At 49.2% G+C, this 22,319-nt stretch overlaps 9 protein-coding genes across 9 annotated transcripts; 5 read left to right on the top strand and 4 right to left on the bottom strand.

The window, feature by feature from the left end:
• Positions 1-1,672: 1,672 nt before the first annotated feature.
• Positions 1,673-3,118, top strand: FOBCDRAFT_247477 (uncharacterized protein; the record flags this gene model as incomplete). Its single annotated transcript, XM_059610799.1, has 2 exons — positions 1,673-1,748; positions 1,848-3,118. The coding sequence occupies 2 exons, from the start codon at positions 1,673-1,675 to the stop codon at positions 3,089-3,091; spliced, it is 1,320 nt and encodes a 439-aa protein (XP_059466654.1). The 3' UTR covers positions 3,092-3,118.
• A 33-nt stretch (positions 3,119-3,151) lies between these two features.
• Positions 3,152-5,685, bottom strand: FOBCDRAFT_314928 (Six-hairpin glycosidase-like protein; the record flags this gene model as incomplete). The annotated part of the gene is made up of 1 exon (XM_031195004.3): positions 3,152-5,685. The coding sequence occupies one exon, from the start codon at positions 5,683-5,685 to the stop codon at positions 3,169-3,171; it is 2,517 nt and encodes an 838-aa protein (XP_031029742.2). The 3' UTR covers positions 3,152-3,168.
• Positions 5,686-6,557: 872 nt separating this feature from the next.
• Positions 6,558-8,342, bottom strand: FOBCDRAFT_256425 (general substrate transporter; the record flags this gene model as incomplete). Its single annotated transcript, XM_031195003.3, has 2 exons — positions 6,558-8,059; positions 8,122-8,342. 2 exons carry the CDS (start codon positions 8,340-8,342, stop codon positions 6,709-6,711), a joined length of 1,572 nt encoding a protein of 523 aa, XP_031029741.2. The 3' UTR covers positions 6,558-6,708.
• Positions 8,343-8,710: 368 nt separating this feature from the next.
• Positions 8,711-9,821, top strand: FOBCDRAFT_268314 (uncharacterized protein; the record flags this gene model as incomplete). The annotated part of the gene is made up of 2 exons (XM_059611411.1): positions 8,711-8,925; positions 8,984-9,821. 2 exons carry the CDS (start codon positions 8,711-8,713, stop codon positions 9,819-9,821), a joined length of 1,053 nt encoding a protein of 350 aa, XP_059463991.1.
• Positions 9,822-10,727: 906 nt separating this feature from the next.
• FOBCDRAFT_256424 (uncharacterized protein) lies at positions 10,728-12,600 on the bottom strand. Its single transcript, XM_059611182.1, has 3 exons — positions 12,146-12,600; positions 11,694-12,076; positions 10,728-11,631 (listed from the first exon to the last, which is right to left on the bottom strand). The coding sequence occupies exons 1-3, from the start codon at positions 12,503-12,505 to the stop codon at positions 10,794-10,796; spliced, it is 1,581 nt and encodes a 526-aa protein (XP_059463990.1). The 5' UTR covers positions 12,506-12,600; the 3' UTR covers positions 10,728-10,793.
• A 306-nt stretch (positions 12,601-12,906) lies between these two features.
• FOBCDRAFT_153685 (bacterial alpha-L-rhamnosidase-domain-containing protein) lies at positions 12,907-15,574 on the top strand (the record flags this gene model as incomplete). Its single annotated transcript, XM_031194998.3, has 1 exon — positions 12,907-15,574. One exon carries the CDS (start codon positions 12,907-12,909, stop codon positions 15,550-15,552), a length of 2,646 nt encoding a protein of 881 aa, XP_031029736.3. The 3' UTR covers positions 15,553-15,574.
• Positions 15,575-16,062: 488 nt separating this feature from the next.
• FOBCDRAFT_195990 (Alpha/Beta hydrolase protein) lies at positions 16,063-18,008 on the top strand (the record flags this gene model as incomplete). Its single annotated transcript, XM_054703070.1, has 5 exons — positions 16,063-16,465; positions 16,528-16,580; positions 16,736-17,242; positions 17,292-17,475; positions 17,536-18,008. The coding sequence occupies 5 exons, from the start codon at positions 16,063-16,065 to the stop codon at positions 18,006-18,008; spliced, it is 1,620 nt and encodes a 539-aa protein (XP_054559045.1).
• A 92-nt stretch (positions 18,009-18,100) lies between these two features.
• FOBCDRAFT_236168 (amidase signature domain-containing protein) lies at positions 18,101-20,180 on the bottom strand (the record flags this gene model as incomplete). Its single annotated transcript, XM_031194996.2, has 2 exons — positions 18,101-20,101; positions 20,157-20,180. The coding sequence occupies 2 exons, from the start codon at positions 20,178-20,180 to the stop codon at positions 18,101-18,103; spliced, it is 2,025 nt and encodes a 674-aa protein (XP_031029734.2).
• A 488-nt stretch (positions 20,181-20,668) lies between these two features.
• On the top strand, positions 20,669-22,306 carry FOBCDRAFT_123182 (major facilitator superfamily domain-containing protein; the record flags this gene model as incomplete). Its single annotated transcript, XM_059607767.1, has 2 exons — positions 20,669-21,989; positions 22,068-22,306. 2 exons carry the CDS (start codon positions 20,669-20,671, stop codon positions 22,304-22,306), a joined length of 1,560 nt encoding a protein of 519 aa, XP_059463989.1.
• Between the last annotated feature and the right edge of the window lie 13 nt (positions 22,307-22,319).

Below are 22,319 nucleotides of genomic sequence, written 5' to 3'. Positions count from 1 at the left end.
CGGCGTCGTACTGCGCGCACCGGGGTCCGAGCAGACAACGCATATCATCGGAGAAGGCGGCTTCTGTGAGGACGAGGTCGTGGTGCTGTCAAACAAGTTCCAATGGTTGCCATGCGATGTTGACCTTAACCCTGAGACAGGCAAAGCCAAGATTGCGAGTTACATCAACAATCTCCATCCACAAGAACATGCCCATCTCTATCCCATCATTGAAAAGTTCATCGAAAAGTCACTACCAGCTTGGGACATCATCTACGACTGGGAAGACAACTTTTCTGTGCAGCGCCTCACAGCAACTGAGGCTGAATATGATGAGTACCCCTGCCCTGATCTCTGTGACATCGAGGACGGCTATGGCTGCACTCCATGGAGACGCTCTATTGGTAAGGGTGAAGAGCCTAGATATGACGTCGACTCGTGGGAAGAAATGCTGGCAGACGGTGAGGAAGATGATTGTGAGCCAGATTATTACGAACTGGGTGCAGAGAAGGCAGAGGATTATAAGACGAATCCGGAACGCAGAAACCTGGATGACGCTTGGTTTGCATCAACCCATTCTGCCAAGCTTCCCGATGCCGACCCAAGCGCAAAGGACCATATGAGGATTCAACCTTCAGATGTGAAAGCAAATGGGTTCTTCAACAGTAGCAGTCAAATCCAGGCTATTGTCAAGCTTGCTGATATTCACCTGACGCCTGAGAAGCCCGTCTACAATGGTGGTTCGTGGCATACAGAAGGCCTGCTAAACGAGCATATTGTCAGCACGGCTCTTTACTACTACGACAGCGAGAATATTACTGATTGCACTTTGGACTTCCGGACCTGCGCTGATAAGGAAGACTTGGCTGCCGAGATCTCCTATGAGCAATACAGGCATGATCCAATTGAGCGAACTTTTGATATTACTCTGGGAGGGAGCATCTTCCAGGATATTGGTTCTGTTCTTACCAAGGCTGGCAGGGCACTATTCTTTCCTAATGTCTTGTAACATCATGTTTCGCAATTCAGACTCGCCGATCCTACCAAGCCCGGTCATAGAAAGATCCTCGCGTTGTTCCTTGTCGACCCAGCGATCCTCATCATCAGCAGTTCCAACGTACCGCCGCAGCAGAAGCACTGGTGGACAACTTATTCAGGGTTGGATTCCGGATGTGGCATAATGCCACCCGAGTTGGTCGAAAAGGTGGTTGACTACATGGACTGGCCAATTGACCTGGAAGAAGCTAAAAAGCTGCGCTTGTATCTAATGAAGGAGCGGACATCATTCAAAGCAGAGGAGGAATCGAGATTTGAGAGGATGGAGTGGAATTTCTGCGAACATTGATTCTCATTTGGAAACATGTAGACTTGTTTTCGCGTTAGAGTAGGGTAGCTTGTTTCCATATCTTATCAATATGCTAGCATAAGTTATGCGCCTTATGCAGACGATTTATCCACATCCCGTGTGGCAGACACTTGCTCTAAGCCCCTTCCGGTTAAGATCTGTACTAGCAAGTGCTGCCATTATCTCTCATTGGATGACATACGGTGCTTGGCCTTGGTCAGTACCAAATCCAGGCAATGGCGCAGCCAACTGCGCCCCACTAGGCTGAGAACACTCTCTCGCTAGAATAAAATGCAGGACCAGCCATCATCATCTCACCTCCTCGCTGTCATTGTGATATCCAACAAAATGCCTCAGACTGGTCCCTCAATGTCCCCAGCACTGGGCGTCCGCCTTGAAGGAGACCTACATTCATATTCCCCTGGTGACACAATTATTGGCTATGTTTATCGAAAGAGTCCTGTCCTGAGTCCAGACTCATCAGTTACTATCTCCCTATCAGGGCGAACCAAATCGAAGATAGTTATCCATCGCGCAAATAACACATCTACTTACCGAGGCCGTTTCAATCTCATCTCCGAGCCTGCTTGCTCCCAAAAGATCTTTCAAGGCCCGCTCCATATTGAAAGCGGCGGCGATGAGCAGACATGGCCGTTTGCAATAACGCTGCCAAAGTATGTTGACCCGAGATACTTGCAGGGCGGGGGCCAAGACGAGAGTTTTTTACCTCTGGGCGCAACAGATCACATTCTACCATCAACCTATACACTTCGCTCCCTTGGAAACACTGAGGGTTTTATCGAGTACTTTGTGAAAGCTACCCTGAGGGTCACCGGGCAAGGTCATGTTAATATGACTGAAGCTGTCCTTCCGTTTGATGTCATCAACCTCAGCCCTGACCCTCCCATAGCGGACTTTGCGCTTAAAGGTTCACGGAGCCGTCAGACCATGTCGAGCTATCGTCTTGTCCCAGGTATGGAAGATGTCAAGTTATCATTTTCCCAGAAGATGAAGCAGTCTTTCAGCACTTCAAGTGTACCGGAATTCGTCTACAATCTCCTTGTTGATGTGCCAACTGTCATCCAACTCGACAACCCTACTCCGATACCGTTCAAATTACGCGTCGTTCCAGATTTGAATGGGACAAGCGAAATTATCAAAGAAATCCCACAGAAGGTCAAATTATCATCAGTTTCTATTCGAATTGTCAGCAGCACCGAGGTCATCTGCGAAGGGACTCTGTATCCCCATACAAAGGAAAAACGCGAGGAGATTGACCTGTGTGTTGAGAGTGCGATAAGCAGAATCAAGGACGACATCTATATCCCCTGTACAGATGAATGGCCCTCACTCGATATTGGAGACATAATTGATTTGCGTCTCGGACAATTACGGCCTGGTTTTCCGCATCGGCCAGGCGGTGGCTATGTGCAATTCAACCCGACTTTTACCACATACAACATTCGTCATTCGCACAGGCTGACATGGAAGGTCATAGGTGAAATAGCAGGAGAGCGCTTCAGCGCGTTGGGGACAGTGGCCTTAAAGATTTTGATGCCAAGTGACGAGCGAAGGCGGCTGGGTGAAAAGGATTCAGTTCAAAGGGCCGAAACTGAAGCTGCATCTGATGGTGCACCAGGTCCGTCTCAATTGCAAAGAAACGAGTCGTGGATCCAGCCCCCGGATGAAGATGACGCACCCCCAAGCTTTACTGAAGTAGTCAAGGAAGACAAGGGAGCACACGTAGCAGAGAAGTCCAGCAAATAGGCAGACATGTAGTTCGGGAATGTTAACATGATGTTATGCAATAATAAAAAAAATATCATGCCAGTCTGCTACTTGAGTCACTGCTTACTACCTAAGCTCAAATTCCATTGCTTGTTGCTCAATGTTTTCAGAACTTCGTCCTGCCTATTAGGTAGGATTATATGGACAGGGAGCTGCTGTCCTTCCTGCTTATCTTCACCCTCACTCTCCCATGACAAAGTCAGAACAACCTCATTATTCTGGTCCTTCTGCCAGGAAACGTGAGCCAGTATTGGCTGTTGCCAGGTACCACTTACTGGAACTTTGGCCTCGAAAGCCTTAAAAAGGCCCACTCGCGGCTTGAAGATAAGCACCCTCTCGCCGTTGATCATGGCGAGTTTGAACCCCGCAACCTCGGCGGTATACTCGTATAGAGGAAGGCTGCCCCATGCGTGACAATCCGATCTTTGCGTGATGTAGTCTTCCACCCAAGTTGTCATGTGGAGTTCAAGCTGCTTTCGCCAGGGTGCCCAGAAACTGAAGAATTGGGCTTCGTATGCCTCATCGCCAACAAAGGATAAAGCCCTCAGACTATAGAACGCCATTGCTATAGATACCTGTGTGAACTTGTGCGCACGCTCTCCTTCCACTTTGGCTTGTAGAGCAAGAGAGCGATTCAAAAGATCAAAGGCGTCTTTGCCAGTTACCGCGCCACAGAGAACTGCCCAAATTTGACAATGTTCGCTATAATGGGTGTGGTTTGCCAATGTAGCGAGACCATCCGTGAAATGGGTACCGTCGAAGCAGTGGTTTCTGACGGCTTGTACGATCAACTCAGCCTGATGTTTGTGTTCATCTGCGCGTGATGGCTTGCCCAGACACGATTCGAGCGAACTGAGCCTCTGTAGAGTATATGCGAACAACTGATTCGTGTAGGTCAGGTAACCAGTATCCTTTGCGGCGGGTGGGACTCCGAATGGCTTATATGAATCACTCCAGTCAACAAATTCCCAGTCGCCAGCCAATTGAGAAACGCGAAGGAGGCCAGTTTCTCGGTCAAGACGACTGCCGAAGGTGTATAGAATGGCATCAACGATGGGTAGGAAGCTAGCTGCAAATTCCCTATCACCAAACTGCTCGTAATGGTCTGTTACCATACATACCCAGAAAAGAGAGAAATGGGAAATAATCTGCAGATGGTGGCAAGGAGCACGGCTTGCTGTCAACCCTACTTTGGGCTGAAAAGAGTTGTAGAATTGTAAGATTGCTTGGCGTGCGAGTCGATCATCTCGGGAGATCACATAGGTGAAGAGTGCTGAGCTTCTTGTATCCATGGCGTACTGAAGTTGCTCGTAAAATGGGCAGTCCTCATAGCAGTCGTGCATACAGTTCTCCAATGTGCGTAAGCTCACCTCCCAGAGCTTGTGGAACCATGATGGGCTTTCATTCTCAATCTCGACTGTAGGGAATGTGGCCAACACTTTCAGAGGGTAGTTTGTTTTAACAATGTGTATCCCATTAAGAAGCAGGTCCGAATCTTGAGCAACTTCAATATCCATGGCAAGGTATCGAAATGTTCGGAAGTGAAAAGGACTGAAAGTTTCATCATTGGCTTCTGCAATGCCATAGTCAACCAAAGCTTGATCCAACTGGGTTCCCCCGAAGATATACTGGTCTTTCGGCCCTACAATGGACTTTGAAGTGTCGGATCTGTCTCCTTTCTTTCGCTCAAAAGGTAGCCTAGTAGGCTGCTCCTCATAACCTTCAGACCAAGTGATTTCCAGCTTGCTACCACCAGTTGACGGCCTGGCGAAACGGAAGTCGACATAGGCTGTTATGTGGTAAGGCATCTCGAGTTCGACACGATGTACAGTGCCTTTGGTCAGGACAATGCCTGTCTCATGCTGCAGGGTCGGGTCAAGAAGACGTTCCCAGGTCTCCCGGGGCTGTGTACTTCTGATATTATAGATCGCTATGGGATGAAGTTGCTCTAGTCGAGGGAATGGAATCATCCGAGGATGCAGATTCCAGGGCATAGAGAGACCCCAATTGACCATGAACCGATATGGCTTTGCCGCAACCCAAGTAAGCGCATGGGATTCCCGCTGGTCAACCCTTTCAAAGATATGGAGGAAGAAATCAAAATTCCCACTGACGGGGAGAGCTCTGCAGGTATCAAGAGCCGTCTCCCATGTCTCATCCGTCTGAATGTCCAATGCTCGCTGCTCCAGGTCGCCTTCAGTTGAGTCGTGCCTAATGTGTAAACCTGGAAATGGGGTCCTGGGAAAGCTCGAGGCATTTTGTGATCCGTGATAGAACCGAAGAACATGAACAATAATATTGTTACGGCCAGCGACGAGATATGGTTGAATGTCTAGGACGTCGTAGAACCATGTCTGATCGTCTCCTTTAACAGGACCAGTATGAACCACCGACTTGTTAATATAGAGCTTGTATCTGGTATCGGCTGTAATAGCAATTTTTACAGGGCCGTGAGGAATATTTTCTAAGTCGATGGACTTGCGGAAATAGACAAATTCACCCGCAGAGGACGATTCTGGCTTCTCGTTCCAATGTGGGTGCCAAATCCACGAGGTCTCAAAATCGACAGTCATACTGGGGATGGCTTCGGACGTGGCCAAAACTCAAGAATAGCAATTTGTACACAAGCAGAGGGCATTGATAAAGGCGTAGAAACTCCCAGCTAATAAATAACTCTATTCGCATAGAAACTTGATCAAGTTACCGAAGTCTCCACCAGTAAAGTCTAGGCTTGATGTATTTCGTATCAAGATGTACCGAAGGGTCTGATCACAAGATGACGGATCAGACCGAGGTCGGGATACCCGGCCCGGAATGGGTTAGTATCTTGAGATCTGAGTCAAAGACAAGTCATATGAGTTGGCACGTCGGTAGAACTCTGGGAGAAATCATCCATGAACAAAACCGAAGGACGATTAACAATCGGGGAACAGCCCCGATTCCCCCACACTTCTGTGGACCCAGGTCCCCCCTCATTATCTCTTGGCTCGGAACACGACAACTGGGGCACAAAAACCATGCTATAGAGTTTCCCACCCCAACTATTAGCGGCAGTAAGTACCCAGGCACATTACCTCATCTACCTTCATCTTACTAAAGTGATAGTTTGATCTGTAGCTTGCAGTATCGTGCTATCATCTTACCCATGCCTAAGTCTTCCGCTCTAAACCCGAGATAGTATGTAAATTTCACCAGATACTTATAGTAATAAGCCTGAAATCGTTTTGGTACACTATCCCATGTTTATGGCATATAGTGCTTAAAAATTTATTGAAAAAACAAGTAAGATGCTAAGCTAAATATTAAGCTTAATGCAAGATGCAGTAAGGAAGAAGTATTAAGAAGAGTTATATAATATTTGATAAATACTATTTTTTTAATATTATAGGGAAAGCTAAAGTCTAGTTATTTATAAATAGAGAGAAATATTAAATAAGATACTGTTTTATAGTATATATAGTCTTATTAAGATAACAACTAATTAGTTATACGAAAACAAGAGCTACACATTACGTCCTGCTCCAAGGAAGAGCACTCCTCTTAATAGGATAAAGGCTAGCCCCCCTGGGTTCAACTCGCAATTCGGAATAGCTTTCTTAAATAGAACCCTGGCACTGGTATTTGCGGAATTGGCGAGTCTTGACCTTGTTCTCAAACATCTCATCCAGCTCCAGGTAGGTGCGGTTCTTCATCTCAGGCAGATCGAACCAGAAGACCACCCAGGCAATGACAGACAGAGCAGCAAAAATAAGACCAGTCTTGCCACCTAGATTTCCCTCGTCCGAGTTAAAGATGTAAGGGACACAAAAGTTGAAAACCCAGGACATGAAGCTGTTGCAGATGAAACCGACGGCGTTCGCCTTGGCACGGAGTCGGACAGAAGAGGTTTCAGAAGCAATGATGGGAATGACTGGTCCGGAACCAATGTTGAAAAAGACCATCACGAGGTTGATCATAACACCCATATACCACAGTGCAGCTTGAGTTGAGAAAAAGCCAGCGATACCAACAGAGAGCCAGGTTGCTGCCAGGAGTGCTGTGCAGCCCATTATGGTACGCCTGCGGCCTAGATTGTCGACGAGGAACCAGGAAATCATAATAGCAGCCAGGGACAGACCAGAGGCGATCTCAAGGACCATGATAGACTTCTCTGGGGAAAGGCCGGCGATAATCATGAAGTAGGTACCGTTGGCGACAAAGGTGGTACCATGGAACTGCTGAACAATGCTGGCGAAGATGATGATGCGCATCCGGCGAAAGTTCGGGCCCTTGAAACATTCTGACCAGGTGACGTCGGCTGTGTCAGCCTGCTCTTGTCTCTCGTGCTCGAGGGTTGACTGGAGGGCGACCATGGCAGCCTCGACCTGGAAAGGCTTGTATAGCCAGCCAAAAGACTTGCGGGCGCCGGCCTCGTCATTCTTTCGGAGGAGCCATGCCGGAGACTCGGGGACAATCAGGGCCGAGATGAAGGCCGTGCCAGCGAGGGCCCACTGGGTGGCGAAGCAGATGCGATAGGACATTCTTTGAAAGCCGTCAGGAATCTGGCTACCAGCAACGACGGCGGCGATCAGCTGGCCAAAGACGAGCTGAAACTGGAACAAAGAGAGGGCAAAACCTCGTAGCTTGACAGGGACGATTTCAGAGTTGTATGTCATGCAGGTGGTAGCCATCATGCTCAGGCCCATGCCAATAACAATCTTGCCGGCCAGGAATGTACCGCGACGATGGCCCATGGAGTCGCTCAAGTCGCATGTATATACCACCGCAATACCGGCCGCGGTGATGATAGATCCGGTCATCATAGAAATCTTTCGGCCGAATCGATCAGCGACCCAGCCGACAATGACGGAACCAATCATAAAACCAATCTGCATCGAAGCATTCCACAGAGACAGCCAGATAGATGGCAGAATAGGCATTCCATCTTGAAGCTCGCCGAATCTCTGCCTGTTTTGACGAATTAGAATAGTTCTACTGCCGCTGGGATGCATCGTATTGGTGGAACCTACAGAAAGGCCGGGAAGGCTGTGACGACACCAACAATGATAATATCGAAGCCAAAGGCCATGGGGCCTGTTGCCATGAGGATGCTGAAGATAACAGACTTGTAGTTCTGTTTGAGGGACTGTAGCAAAGTGAGGGAGGTGGCATCGTGCTGGTTGATAGCCAAGGAGACGTCCCCCTTCTTGCTCTCTACCATCTCGACGCTGGGCTTGGTGTCGTGCTCCATTGTGTTAGTTGTTGGTGATGGGTGCTTGGCTATTGGATCTGGAGTGACTGAAAAAACCAAGTAATTTCATGGTGATTTATATTATTCGGAAGTTGTATGTAGAAATTGGGTTGCAAACCGTCTCTGCGCCAAGTCAATTGGAAAATCAGTTGTTATTGTTACAGAATGCGGGGTTTGACTTTCCGCTAGACGCAATCGAAGCCCCTGGTTGCGGGGTCTGGGGTCCGGGGGGGTTGGTCTAGCCCAGAAGGAATTAGGACTGCCCATAAATGTCGGGGCTCGTCCCCGATAATTCCACTACCCCCCTTCTTTTTCTCTACATCATCCAAACTAGTTTCGCTACATTTTCCGCCGAGCGGTACTTGACAATGGCAGAAGAACGAGCCTCAAAGCGTACCAAGTCAGCCAATAGCATGGTCTCGTCAGGTGATGAGCTCCCACCGCCTGGTAGTAGTTCCCGTACGGGACTTGCGTGTGAGGCTTGCAGACTCAGGAAGACTCGCTGCGTCGGCTTTCCCACCTGCTCTTGGTGCCAGCGCCGTCGCCAATCTTGCATCCGAGGCCAGAACAGTCAGACGAGCCCGTGGGTGGACCTCCTGTTGGCTTTACCGAAAACTAGCTAACAATTCCTTGTCATCTAGATTGGACGATTGGGGCAATCAGATACTTGGTGCTATATCAAGGGCCAGGGATGAAATTCTCGGTGCATCAATCCAATTCAATGCTGATCGGCCGCTCAACCATACCTCGGTTACGCTGCCGGATAACGAACACGGTACTTGGCTTCGTACCCATAGAGGCCAGGGATGCTTCGCTCCGATGTCGAGCGCCGAGAACATTTTACAGTGGGATGTTTTGCGAGATCAGCTTCCGAGCTCAGCCCAATCCCCAATCAACGCCACGGACCCGTACGAACCTGACAGGTCCACCAGTTCCAAGGCTAGTGCCGATACGTCTTCTGCCAAACTCCGAGCTCTGCAGCAGCGCTTCGAGACTCAGTTCCTGGCTCGGTATCCCATCATCAGCAGACCTTGGTTTACTCGCTGCGTCCGCAATGTAGCAGAGAGCGACGGAGATTGGAGTGCTGAAACATGTCTCGTCTTTCTGGCTTGTGCTATCGCATCCTTATGCGACTGCTCTGATCACGATGCCTTGACGCCTCAAACCACCTCCATGAGTCCAGCATCTACTGTCTCAGGCTCATGTATGCCTAACTCGCGCCGGCCTGCGTATCAGTATTGGACTATGGCAAAGCGGAGACTCGGCTGGGCCCTTGACGAGCCTGCGGGTCTGCTCTCCGCCCAATGTCTGTGCCTAGCTGGGTTCTGGCATCTGCTGAACTTCGCGCCACGAAGGGCTCGCAACATGTTTTATCGTGCTATTGAGAGTATGAGGGATATGACATTTCCAAGCTTACCGGATATTGAGAGGCATCTGGCACGATTCATTCATGTCCTCTGTGCCGACCTGCTCGAGTAGGTCTCCAATTCCGTTACCCACTGCATCATGATGAACAGTCATGAGACTGACCTATCTGTTACAGACGTTTGAATTTTGAGTTGGAGCTTTCCCCATACAACGGCCGAAAGGAACCTACTAACGAAACCTTTTCACTAAATGAAAGCCCCAATCTTCCTGCTGCGATCAGTCTTCACACGGAAGACTTGGCTGGAGGCTTATCTTTCGAGCTCACAAACAATCCACAGCAGTTGCACCCAATTCGAAAAGACATCAACAAACTCCTGGCTTCCATATCAACAATCTCCAGCTGGCTTGACCTGTATTCGTTGCATGGCCAAGCAAAAGATTTGCGATGGCGTCTCAACCAACTCACAGACCCAAGGAGCATCATCTGCGGGGAAGCTTCAAGCTCGACTGCGCTTAGTCATTCATTCGGTGAGCCGATATTTGAAGATGTAAGGATGCAGAAAAAAGAGCTCACGGTGCGCTTACTGCGCGTTTATTTGTGCTTGAACCTGCACCTTTCGCCTCCCCTCCTACAGAAGTTGGATTCCGACGCCAATCCTCCACCTGTCCAGTCACCCCAACGCATCTTGCAAGAGATAGCAAGCCTTGCGGATGAGTGTCTCTCGCTGACAGCTGAGGTAATGACCTCACATCTCAAGGAGTGGCAAGGTAGAGAGTCTCTGTCGAGCCGTAGTGCCGCATCCAGCAATCCAACCTGCCACAATCCTGAAGCAGAGTTCTCGTACCGTTTTTCGTACGTAGGTTGCCTGACACTCCTTGCAGTATACTGCGCCAAAACAAAAGCAGCCTGTGGGGAGATGGATTTTGCCCATTGCCACTCACTGAAGCTGCCTGCAGACTGGCGTTACTTGGTTGCTGGTCACACGAGAATGCTACTATCACACGACGAAGGGACCAATACATGGAAGTGCGGATATTTGCTCAGCCAATTTGATATGGAATGATTAGATTTTCTCCGCGCCTTCAATCAGCATCCATGGCTGAAATACCAGTCTCACAACCAGTTTCTAGCGGTGGTGATTCCAAGCGCACAATCCACTCAAGATACATCCTGGCATCCGCACTCTCAGCACCCCAATACGCAAGTGCAATCTTCAACTTCTGCATGCCGGGCTCCCAGACTGGAAGACAGTCTAGACCCGGTATACCACTCTTTGATGTGGCTATGATCTCTAACGCCGCACATGCGCAGTAACGAATACCGAGCCAGGTCCCGGGGTGGCGATGTGTAGTAAGTCCATGGGTTACAAGGTATCTATCGATCCGGAGAGCTCTATTTGCAAGCTCGTTGGCCTGAGCTTGTAGCGACATGGATAGTCCGTCGAGGTCTCGATGAAGAATGAAGTGGAGGGCAGGCCTGCTCAGTGTGTGGCGAATGATGATCAATCGGAGCCTCAAATATTCTCGCAGGTCGTCGGGGGAATGGCCGGACTCGTCTGTCTCAATGGTGATAGAATCCGGAAGGTTAACGAAATGTACCATGATCTGGTTATCTAGATCTGCCAGGGTGTTGAGAATGTCTCGGTAGAATGACTCGCGGTCCACGTTGACTGGTTGGTGTTGCTCTGCCTGTTGAGTGGCGAAAAATGATTCGATTCGGATTTCCAGCTTCCGAAGCGAGATGTCTGTCAAGTAGTACATCCAGCTCTGCTCGTGTTGTGCGGCCGATGAATCAGAACTGCCACCTATGCCGGGAGGGGATGACCATGAAGGTTCTAGGTCTGGTAGAAGGGATGACATGTTCTCATACTGAATCAGCTGAGCGTTTGCAATTTCAAGCCCCAGTTCAGAGGCGACTTCTCTATTCAAGCGATCATCAGCATGGGAGGCTCGGTGGGGGGGCATTCAAGAATGGGCTCAAACCTCTCTGTCTTGAGACAACTCCAGAAGAGTTTACGATGTGCATTATCTGGCTTCTTCTTCGTGTTCCCTAAAGCCGCCTGAATCATGGCTGACCCGCCTAGGCTCTTGGTCAATACATCTTTGCACATGATACTCGCGTTGTTCAAGCATCTCCATGAGGCGAGCGGTTTGAATGTCGTTACGTAGTACCCAGCAGTCAGGAAGAAACACTGTGCACCGACAATGCTCGCATGGCCCATAATGAAACCAAGTCTTTTGAGGCCGGCATCGAAGTACTCGCGGCTGCGCAGGTACTGTTCCGGATCTATTGACGCCTCTGAGTACTCCTCTAACTTTCTGTGGTCATATGGCATGCAGATACTCCCTAGGGCACAAGCCATTAACTATTCTGATAGTCAGCTAAAATTGAACGTCTCACAACTATTAAGGCACTTGGGGATTGCAGTAGCTACCAGCAGACATGTAGGTGCATCCCAGCCAAGCCCTTCCTCCTCTACCACGGAGATCTGACTGTAGAGAACCCCGAGGTCGACCAGGGGCTGCTTAGCGTGAATGTACTTGACGAATCGTTCGATGAGCTGCGTCATTTCGGCTCGATCATCAAGTGCCCCATTGGGAGGGGGGAGATGAACTGGCAGACGAACCGAAGCATAGTGAGGATCCGCATTCAGCCTTACAGCTTCAAAGTCGTCGTTCATGTCAATAACCGAGGTCAGAGGCGCCTTCAAGAGGTGGTAGGGGCGAAGGCTCGGCCATGTTAGTGTAGATTCAACCGATGAGGACCACCATGACCGAGTGGGTGGAGAAGTCATGGATGGCCTTGAACCTAATCGGCAACGGGATGATAGCGTTTGAGTTGGTAAGCAAGTCTTGGTTACATTGGCTGATCCTTGGGAGAAGGTTACCCGTCTCAATTTGTGAGCGGGTAGCTGCTGTGGTCAGCTGAGGGGCTCATGTTTAATAACCACGAACCAGACCCGCCCAACCTCGCAAGTGTTTTTACTTAACCTAACTAGTACTAGAGGTATTTTAGAGTTTGCTATGATCATTGCTCGGGGTATTTACCAGCGAATGGCAAAACGTCGGGGCATATCCCCGCCAAGTTCGTCATCACTACCCTAGACCATAAAAGTTAATTCTGCCCCTCCAAGCCAAGTGACGCACAACCGCTATCAGATCAGGAAGTACAACGATCATAGACATAATGGCTCACATGAAGGTCATTAACTTACGTGTTGAGCATTACCGGGAATTTGCAGTCATCAACGAGGAGAAGCCTCGCATCTCTTGGTCATTTGAAGGCCTGGAAGAAAAGTGGTCTCAACGGGCATATGAGGTCTCTCTACACCGTGGTCAACCCAGAAAGACCGAAACGTTCTCGGTCGCATCCTCACAGTCCCTTTATGTACCATGGCCATCCCGACGACTAGAATCGCGAGAGCTTGTAACACTCAAAGTTCGGGCCCAGTCCGAGGATTCGGCGTGGACGTCATGGTCAGCTCCCCTGCAGATCGAGGTTGGATTACTCGAAACCACCGACTGGCACTGTACCTTGATTCAACCCTCAATCAATCGGGACTTGTCCAAGCCAGTTCAACCAGTGAGATTCAGAAAGGACTTTCACCTCAAGGAAGCGCCACAACAGGCTCGTTTATACATCACCGCACACGGTCTCTACGAGAGCTTCATCAACGGGACCAGGATCGGAGACCACGTGCTTGCGCCTGGGTGGACGTCTTATGACCATCAACTGCCGTACCAGACTTTTGATCTCCTAAAACAGCTAAAGAAAGGAGAGAATGTCATCGCCGCGGAGGTTGCCGAGGGTTGGTATTGCGGCAGGTTGGGCTTTGCAGGTGGTGAGAGGAATATCTGGGGCTCTTCGGTCGGCTTGTTTGCTCAAATTCTGATCACATACAGCGATGGAAGCACAGAGGTTGTCGGAACAGACAGAAGTTGGAGATGGAGCCACGGCCCCTTACTTCAAGCCGAGATCTACGATGGTGAACTGTACGATTCTAGGTTGGAATGCCCTGGATGGAACGAGCCGTCATTCTTGGACAAGGGCTGGCAGAGCGTTCGCCTTGGTCAATTCAATCTCTCGACTTTGCAAGTACCATCTGATAGCCCACCAGTCCGGCGAATACAAACCCTCCACGCGGAAAAGAAATTGCAGAGCCCCCAAGGAAGCACCATCCTTGACTTTGGGCAGAACCTGGTTGGCTGGGTACGATGTGATCTTACTGGGCCAAAGGGTCATACTGTTCGTCTCATACATGCTGAGGTCTTGAAAAATGGTGAGTGTGCCACTGCGCCACTTCGAGATGCCAAGTGTACCGACACAGTCATCTTGTCGGGTCAGCCTCTGGTTTATGAGCCTCGTTTCACGTTTCACGGGTTTCGCTACGTGCAGATCACAGGCTACGACTTTGATCAGGTCGACCTGAACAACTTCCGCGCCGTCGTCATCCACACAGATATGCCCCGAACTGGATGGTTTGAGTGTTCAGATGAGATGTTGAATAAGCTGCATGAGAATGTAGTTTGGTCCATGAGGGGAAATTTCATCTCGGTTCCCACAGACTGTCCTCAAAGAGATGAGCGTCTTGGATGGACCGGGGATCTACAAGCGTTCGCTCCCACTGCAGCCTATCTCTATGATACTGGAGGCATCCTCAAAACTTGGCTTCGAGGCCTGGCTTTTGAGCAGACCGAAGATGGCAAGGGTATCCCGCCGCTTTTCTCTCCCAATATTTGGAAAGGACGTCCAAATATCCCATCTGCCATCTGGGGAGATGCACTCATCAGTGTACCATGGGATCTTTACCAGTCCTCCGGCGACACAGCGTTTCTTGCAGATCTCTATGACAACATGAATGAGTGGTTAACAAAGGGTGTCAAGCGAGACCAAGATGGCCTTCTGTGGGATCCTAATCACTCTCAACTTGGTGACTGGCTTGAGCCTGGTGCACCCGCTGATGACCCGGGCAATGGACCGACAGACGAGATTCTAGTTTCGAATGCTTTTCTCATCCATATGACAGATATCATGGCCCAGATCTCTGGCATCTTGGGTCGTGAAAAAGATTGTGAGCTGTGGACAAAACAAGTAGCCAACTTGCGTGCGCGCTTTGCTCAGATTTACATCACTGACGAAGGAAGAGTTGTGTCAGACACTCAGACAGCCCTAGCACTAGCCATTAACTTCTCGCTCTTTCCCACTCCCAGGCAGCAAGATACAGCAGCAGCACGTCTTGTCCATCTGATTAGACGCAACGCGCGTTTCAAGATTGCTACGGGCTTCGCAGGGACACCTATTCTCGGGCATGCGCTCAACAAGATCAACCAACACCAGCTCTTTTATAGAATGCTCATGCACAAAAAGCCGCCATCTTGGCTCTACCCGGTCACTATGGGCTCTACAACCATCTGGGAAAGATGGGATAGTATGCTTCCAGACGGGACACTAAACTCATCTAACATGACAAGCTTCAATCACTATGCATTGGGAGCTGTAGCAAACTGGATGCACACCACGATTGCCGGTATACAACCGCTGGAGCCTGGTTGGAAGAGAATAAGGATCTCTCCAGTGCCAGGAGCAACAATCACGTCTTGTCACGCTCGATTCCTCAGCCCCTATGGTGAGGTAGACGTAAGTTGGGAACTGAGGGGCGATGAAATACATCTGTCGGCCACAATTCCTGGAAATACAGAGGCAGAAGTCACACTGCCTGGTGGAGAGCCGGAATCCGTGGGGTCTGGAAGACATGTCTTCTCTCGTGCCTACACTCGGCCTGAGTGGCCGCCGCTGCCTATCTATGCTCCTTTTGTTCCGCATGATGATGATGAACCATAGGTGCAGAGAATGGAGATGAGGGGAACTAGGATTTGATGTAAATAGGTTGTTTTACTCGTACATGTTGGTTTCGTCTCGTCCCCTTAGTGTCTCTCCCCGTCTGTTAAGTTTAATTACGTTCCAGTCTCTGAAAAGACTACAGTGTAGAGGTTTATTGAACAAGCTTCTGGTCGTTTTGAGTTTATCTTGCTTATCGCCACACAACCATTTCCCCGGACCTTCCGTCCCGTTGCTCACACAACATTTGGGGAGTCACCAAGCTCGAATCTTGGTATCCCTCACCTCGGTAAGCATGGTAGCCCGATGGTGGGGAACTACTGTAGACAAGGTAAAAAGGACCCCCTAGCGCCCCCGATGGATATGGATCGACCAGAGTGGAGCTGCATTGCCCGCACTTTAGGTCTCCGAACTCCGTCTGGGGCTGTTGGATATTTAAAAGAGTAGATGTTGCCTGAATATGTTGAGACGCAAGCAATCAATAGTCTGTCATTAATAAACAGCTTTAACACGATGATCATTAATGGCTTCCATCCTCAGGAGTTTGAACATCCTCAACTAGGTCCAATCGTTGGAAGAAAGCGAAACGAGCATGTTGTTCAGTTTCGTAGCATTCCATATGGCCATGTTGCTGCACGTTTCCGACACGCCACATTAATCAGCGAGCTACCACCAAAACAGCGCACGTTCACGGAATACGGCCATGCCTGTCCTCAAACCGAACAAGGCATGGAGCCATTTGGCGGTCCAATCCCAGGGGACGAAAAGCGAGAATACGATGAGTTTTCTTGTCTCAACCTGACCATCACAGCGCCAGTGTCGGTTTTGAAGTCTAGGAGTACCCAAAAAGTACCGGTCATGGTCTACGTCCATGGTGGAGGCTTTACAGTTGGCGCGCATTATGGTGGCCCTAATGGTAACTCAACTCCTGTCCCGTCCAGCTCTACAAGGCGTGTCGACTTAATATCGATTTTACAGATACAACAAGAATGGTGACACAAGCATGCGAGGACTCGAGACCCATCATCGTAGTTAGCATCCAGTACACAAATTCCTGCTTCACCTGCACGATGACTGATTACTAACCGGGTCAAGCTACCGACTTCATTTCCTGGGATTCCTGGCGTGCCAGGCAAGTAGCAGCCTATATTTGACATATACTGGAGCCCACTCTGACAATCTTTAGGACCTCGTCGACGAAGCCGCGTCACTCAACGAAGACCCCTGCAACTTTGCATTATACGACCAACGTCTGGCCTTCCAATGGGTCCAAAAGTTCATTTCGGGGTTTGGCGGTGACATCAAAAGGATCACCGCATTCGGCGAAAGCGCTGGCAGTTCCTCACTCGCCTTCCACCTGAGCTCCAACGTCCCCCTCTTCGATCGAGCTATTCTGCAATCCGGAACTGCATCTGCAATCAGTCCCAAGCCCCTTGCAAACAAGGAAGAAGAATATCAGGCACTCCTTAGTTTCTGTGGGATCAGTGTGGATGATCCTCAGCGCCTCGAGAAGCTCAGAGCTGTGCCAACTGCCAAGATTGTCGAGGCAGCCTCGTCTATCAACAAGGCAGCCTTTTCACCACTGGCCGACAAAAGCTTCTTTCCAATTATTCCCAATTACCTCAATCATGCTCAGATAGTATCCGATTGCTCTTGGATAGATGCTATCATTACGGGCGATACAGTCTTTGAAGTCAGTACATTGAGTGTCTTCTATATATTACAATTCTGACAGAGCATAGGGCTATCTGTTTGCACACAATCTCTTTGGTGTGCGATCTGAGGTCTTTTACCAACACGTGGAAAATGCGCTTGGAGCAGAGAATGCCAAGAGAGTATTAGAGGTATATGAAATATCCAGAACCATGGACCAGAACTTGTTCTGGACCAGGTTATGCACATTATGTGGTGATGTTATGTTCTCCTGTAAGATAATCTCGCATTAAGCCCATCAGCCTCAGCAAGACTAACATGAGACGCAAACAGTGCCTTGCCACATCCTATCAAAAGAGCTATGGCAGAGTGGTAAGAAACAGTATCGTTGTATTCTTTCACTGCGTAATCCATTCCCCGGTTCCTTCTTCTCCAACGTCCTTGGCCACCATTTCATCGAACTCGTCTACCAATTCATGACGTTCATGGAGCGCTTACCTCTCCAGAGACAGCGCGATGTCTGCATCGGCTTTGCGCGACGATGGACGGCCTTTGCCTATAGAGAAGAGCCTTGGCCTCAGTATACATGGGTAGATGAGACAGTGGCAGTGGCAGATTCCCGGGAGGGCTGGGTCGCGCGGTCACGAGTGAAGGACTTGGAGGTTTCTGCATATGACGAAGGCGGCCAGCGTCGCTATGAGAAGTGGGAAGCATTGGATGAGGTGTTTCGATCACTAGGGGAGAAGGCGCCCACAGCGGTTGAAGCTCTCAGTTTCCCGACATTAGTAACTTTGGGAAAGAAGTAATTAGATTTCGATGTTATTTAAATACATGACGATACTGGAGGAAGGCCAGTCAGCAGATAGATATGAGAAAATGAGTGATTGTTACGCTGTGGCTAAATAAATATCATGCTAGCACTAGACCTGCCATTCTTCCCTTTAACTAAAGCAAGGACCATTGACTTACTGAAATCAGGGACGCTGATTCCTTCTGGTCGAGACCTCTGTGCTTCCTTCATCTTCACATGTACCTCCCATTTCCCGTTGGTAACCTTGGCGTCTTCTAACTCCTCCCCATCAACATAAACATGCAACTCGCACAATTCGTCCTCATCAACTGTACCGAAAATTGCCAATTGCCTTTCTCCATCTACAATTGACGCTGTGGCATCCATAGTGAGCTGAGGTGGCGTCGATTCGATAGTACTACTCCCATGGCTGCATACAATAGAGTCTGTTGCCAACTGTGGGGTTCTCGATGGTTTCTGACGAAGTAAGCTGCCCTTTTCAAAGGCATAGGCATATCGAAACAAGTTCTTGTCATCATAGGCCTTGGATGCGAAAGTGAGATTGACAGGCATTCTCGAATCAGCCATGACTCCCATTGGCACACTGACAGTCGGAATACCAAACTGGCGAATTGCGCAGTTTCCATTCGAATACAGAACACCATTGAGCCATGCATGCTTTGCAGACTCTTCGTCAACATCCGCATCAGCCTTGCCCACATCGGCATTACAAGGCCATACAACCATGTCTAGGCCTAGGGTATCAAGCCAATCCTCAAATTCTGACTTGCGCTTCAACTCAAGGTTGTGAAGTACCGTCCCAAGGTTTGGAATCTCGTAAGTCGGGACACGGCCATTGGTGACGTGGGCAACAACAGCCGTATGTCGAACAAGAGGATCGTTGGCATCGTATCTATCTGGTAGGCATCCAGGAGGATGGGGGAATATAGTGGATGATTCGACTTGTGCAAGAGACGATGCCACTTTGGAGTCTTGATTTGCTGCCAGGAAGTCGTCCCAAGAATAGGCCATCAATTGGCACATATCAATCTCATTGCGATGAGGTGGTGTTTCCGTTTTGCTCTCACCACTGAGAGGTTTCTCGAATTCAGTGACGAGTGGAAAGTCAGTCTCAACAACTGTGGCGCCAAGGCCTTCAAGTATGGTCCTGGCTTGTTTCCAAAGGTCGATAACACTGTCGCGGGTATGAACCTTTCGTGCATCCGGGTCAGAGTCCGCGCCACCGATGTACATCTTTGGAACACCGATCTTTTTGCCTTTGAGAGCATTGGGATCAGAGAGATCAAAAAACGTCTTTGGTCGCACAGAATCGACGTCTGGGAGCTTAACAAAAGGCTGCTCTCGCCAAAAGTCGCAGCTTGTCTTGTCGTCTGCTGCAACAATTACATCCAAAAGCGCAAACATGTCTTCCATAGTTCTCGTATGAGGAACTACAGTGTCGCAGGTGGGGAAAAGAGGCCAGTTGCCTCTGATTGATATGAGTCCCCTGGAGGGAGTGTATGCCACCAAACCATTATTGGAAGCAGGTGAACGGCCAGATGAGATGGTTTCCTCTCCCATACCAAAGACACCAAAGCTTGCTGCGGTCGCTGTGGCGGATCCATTGGATGATCCCGAAGCGAAAGCAGCCGTGAGATAGGCTTCATTGTAGGGCGACTCAGCACGGCCATAAACGCCTCGCTGCATACCACCTGCAGCCATTGGGGGCATGTTGGTACGACCCAAGAACACAGCGCCAGCGTCTCTCAGCTTCCCAACAGTGAACGCATCTTCATTTGCGATGAGGTCCTTGAAAGCGGGAGACCCAGCAGCTACCGTCATACCTCGGATCTTGTAAGAATCCTTGATCGTGCAAGGAATTCCATCCAGCAAGCCCAGTGTCTTGCCAATGGAGCGACGGTGATCCGATGCTTGAGCAGCATCAAACACATCTTGATTGATGACTGGGATAGCATTGAGCTGAGTGGTTCGGCGATCATACTTGGCGATTCTCAGCAAGTGCTTGGCGGTCAGTTCAACGCTGTTGATATGACCTTGAGAAAGTGCAGATGCAAGGGATGCGATTGAAGCCTCTACGATGGAGAGTGTCTGCAGAGTCAGTATTTGTGAAACCCTTTTGACATATGATGGCAGTACGGCTTACAGTACTCTGGTTGTCCATTGCCATGTTGGGAAGGATTGGATTCTTTCGGGGCTGTCTCTAGGTGATGCAGAAGAATGGAAATTACAGGTTTACAGTAAAGTAATTGAAAAGAAAAGATGAGTTAAGTATTAAAGTAACTTGTCTTGGGATACCTAGCCATGTTGCAGTGCGCGGGAATTGCAACTGTTAATTATAATATGCAGCTGTTAAATAATGTGATTGAATTGAGATTGAAGCCAATTATTATATTAATTAGCAGGTGATGAATTATTTATCAGCTGTTGATTTCATTTATCAGGATAAGACAGTTTATCTAACTGGAAAGTCTGATAAGCTCTTATCGCGCACTTTTGATTCGCTGACACGGTTACACGCTGCCCATGACTGTCTTATCGTTGATAGTAACATGGAAAGAATGAGCACTTCCATTTGGATATAAACCCATGACTGTCGTTGCGATCAAGTCAATGTCTCAATATCCTAACATCTCAATTGTTTGCGTGTTATCCAAGATGACGGAATCTTCAGTCTACCATGACGATGTTCCTGGCACCGTTCGTCTCGTTGACATCAATGGGATGAATTCGTCAGGGCCCCACGACTCTCAGCACAAAGACATTGTCCTGGTTCCTCGCCCGAGCTCCGATCCAAATGACCCGCTCAATTGGTCCCATCGTCGAAAGCTCGTGGCCGTCAGCATGTCTTATCTTTATGTCTTGGGCACCGGGATAGCAACCTCTCTTCAATACTCTGTCCTCGCAGATATCACAAAGGATACCGGCATTTCTACTGCAAATCTCGTCCAGGGAACAGGAGTCATGTTTCTATTCTTTGGTTGGGCTTGTCTGATTTGGCAACCGATCGCTCTTACATACGGACGGCGTGGAGTATATCTTATCACCATGTTGCTCACGATTCCGATAATGGTTTGGACTGCCTACTCAACTTCTGCTGGAGAATGGTTTGCCCACAGGATCTTGATTGGCATCATTGTATCTCCAATTGAGTCTCTGTGTGAGGTTACCGTGTTCGATCTCTTCTTCGCCCATAACCGTGGGACTTACATGAGTCTCTACGTGGCCATCCTCTTTGGGTCCAACTTCCTTGCCCCTCTCGTCGCAGGATGGTTCAACGATGCCTTTGGATGGAGATGGACGATGCATTTCGGGGCAATTATATGCGCAATTTGCTTCCTTATTATGTTCTTCTTTATGGAAGAAACAATGTACTTCCGTGGAGTATCACTTGAAAGCCAATCAGTTACCGATAACGAACACCAAGACTTGAGGGAGTCCAAAGCCGACGGAAAAGCAGATGAAGGATCGCCGAGAAACTCTCTGCTGTCTTCCCCATCGGTCATCTATAAGGATATCAACTCAGGCTGGGGGAAATACACTTGGTTCAAGGTTGTGACAGGGCGGCCCAGTAACACGGACATGCTACGAATGGTCTACCGGCCTGTTATTATGATTTTCCAGTTTCCAACAGTTGCGTGGGCTGGATTTCTCTATGGAATCAACCTTGCCTGGTACAATGTCCTGAATGGAACTGCCAGTCCTGTTCTGTCAAGCAATCCATACAATTGGAATGCAGCACCGGTTGGTTGCGTATATGCAGGGCCGATTATTGGAGCAGCCGTTGCTTGTCTCTGGGTTGGAAAGGCAGCAGACTGGATCGCCTTGTGGCTAGCGCGACGCAATGGGGGTATCAGGGAGCCCGAGCAACGCCTTTGGGTGCTGCTTCTCTCAGGTATCATCTCATCAGCTGGCCTCATCACATGGGGTGTTGGTGCATACTACCACGTCCACTGGATCGGCCTTGTGTTTGGGCTAGGTATGCTTACGGTTGGATGTGTTGCTGGAGGTGCGATAGCTGTCAGCTACAACGTCGATTGTTTTAAAGAGATCGCAGGTGAAACAACTGTCTCTATCATGTTGATTCGCAATACGATCGGCTTTGGCTTTAGCTATGCTATCACGCCATGGTGGACAACCCAGGGGTTAAAGAACTGCTTTATCACTGCAGCTATGATTTCACTTGCGTGTACACTTACTTTCCTCGTCATGATCGTTTACGGGAAGCGATTTCGACGATGGTCCATACCATCCTACCGGAAGTACATGGCTAACATGACTGTTTCGCACGAATGAGGAAGGGAACGAG

This window comes from Fusarium oxysporum, chromosome I, assembly GCF_013085055.1.
Source record: "Fusarium oxysporum Fo47 chromosome I, complete sequence".
NCBI lineage: Eukaryota > Fungi > Ascomycota > Sordariomycetes > Hypocreales > Nectriaceae > Fusarium > Fusarium oxysporum.
This window is presented reverse-complemented; position numbering and strand designations above follow the sequence as displayed.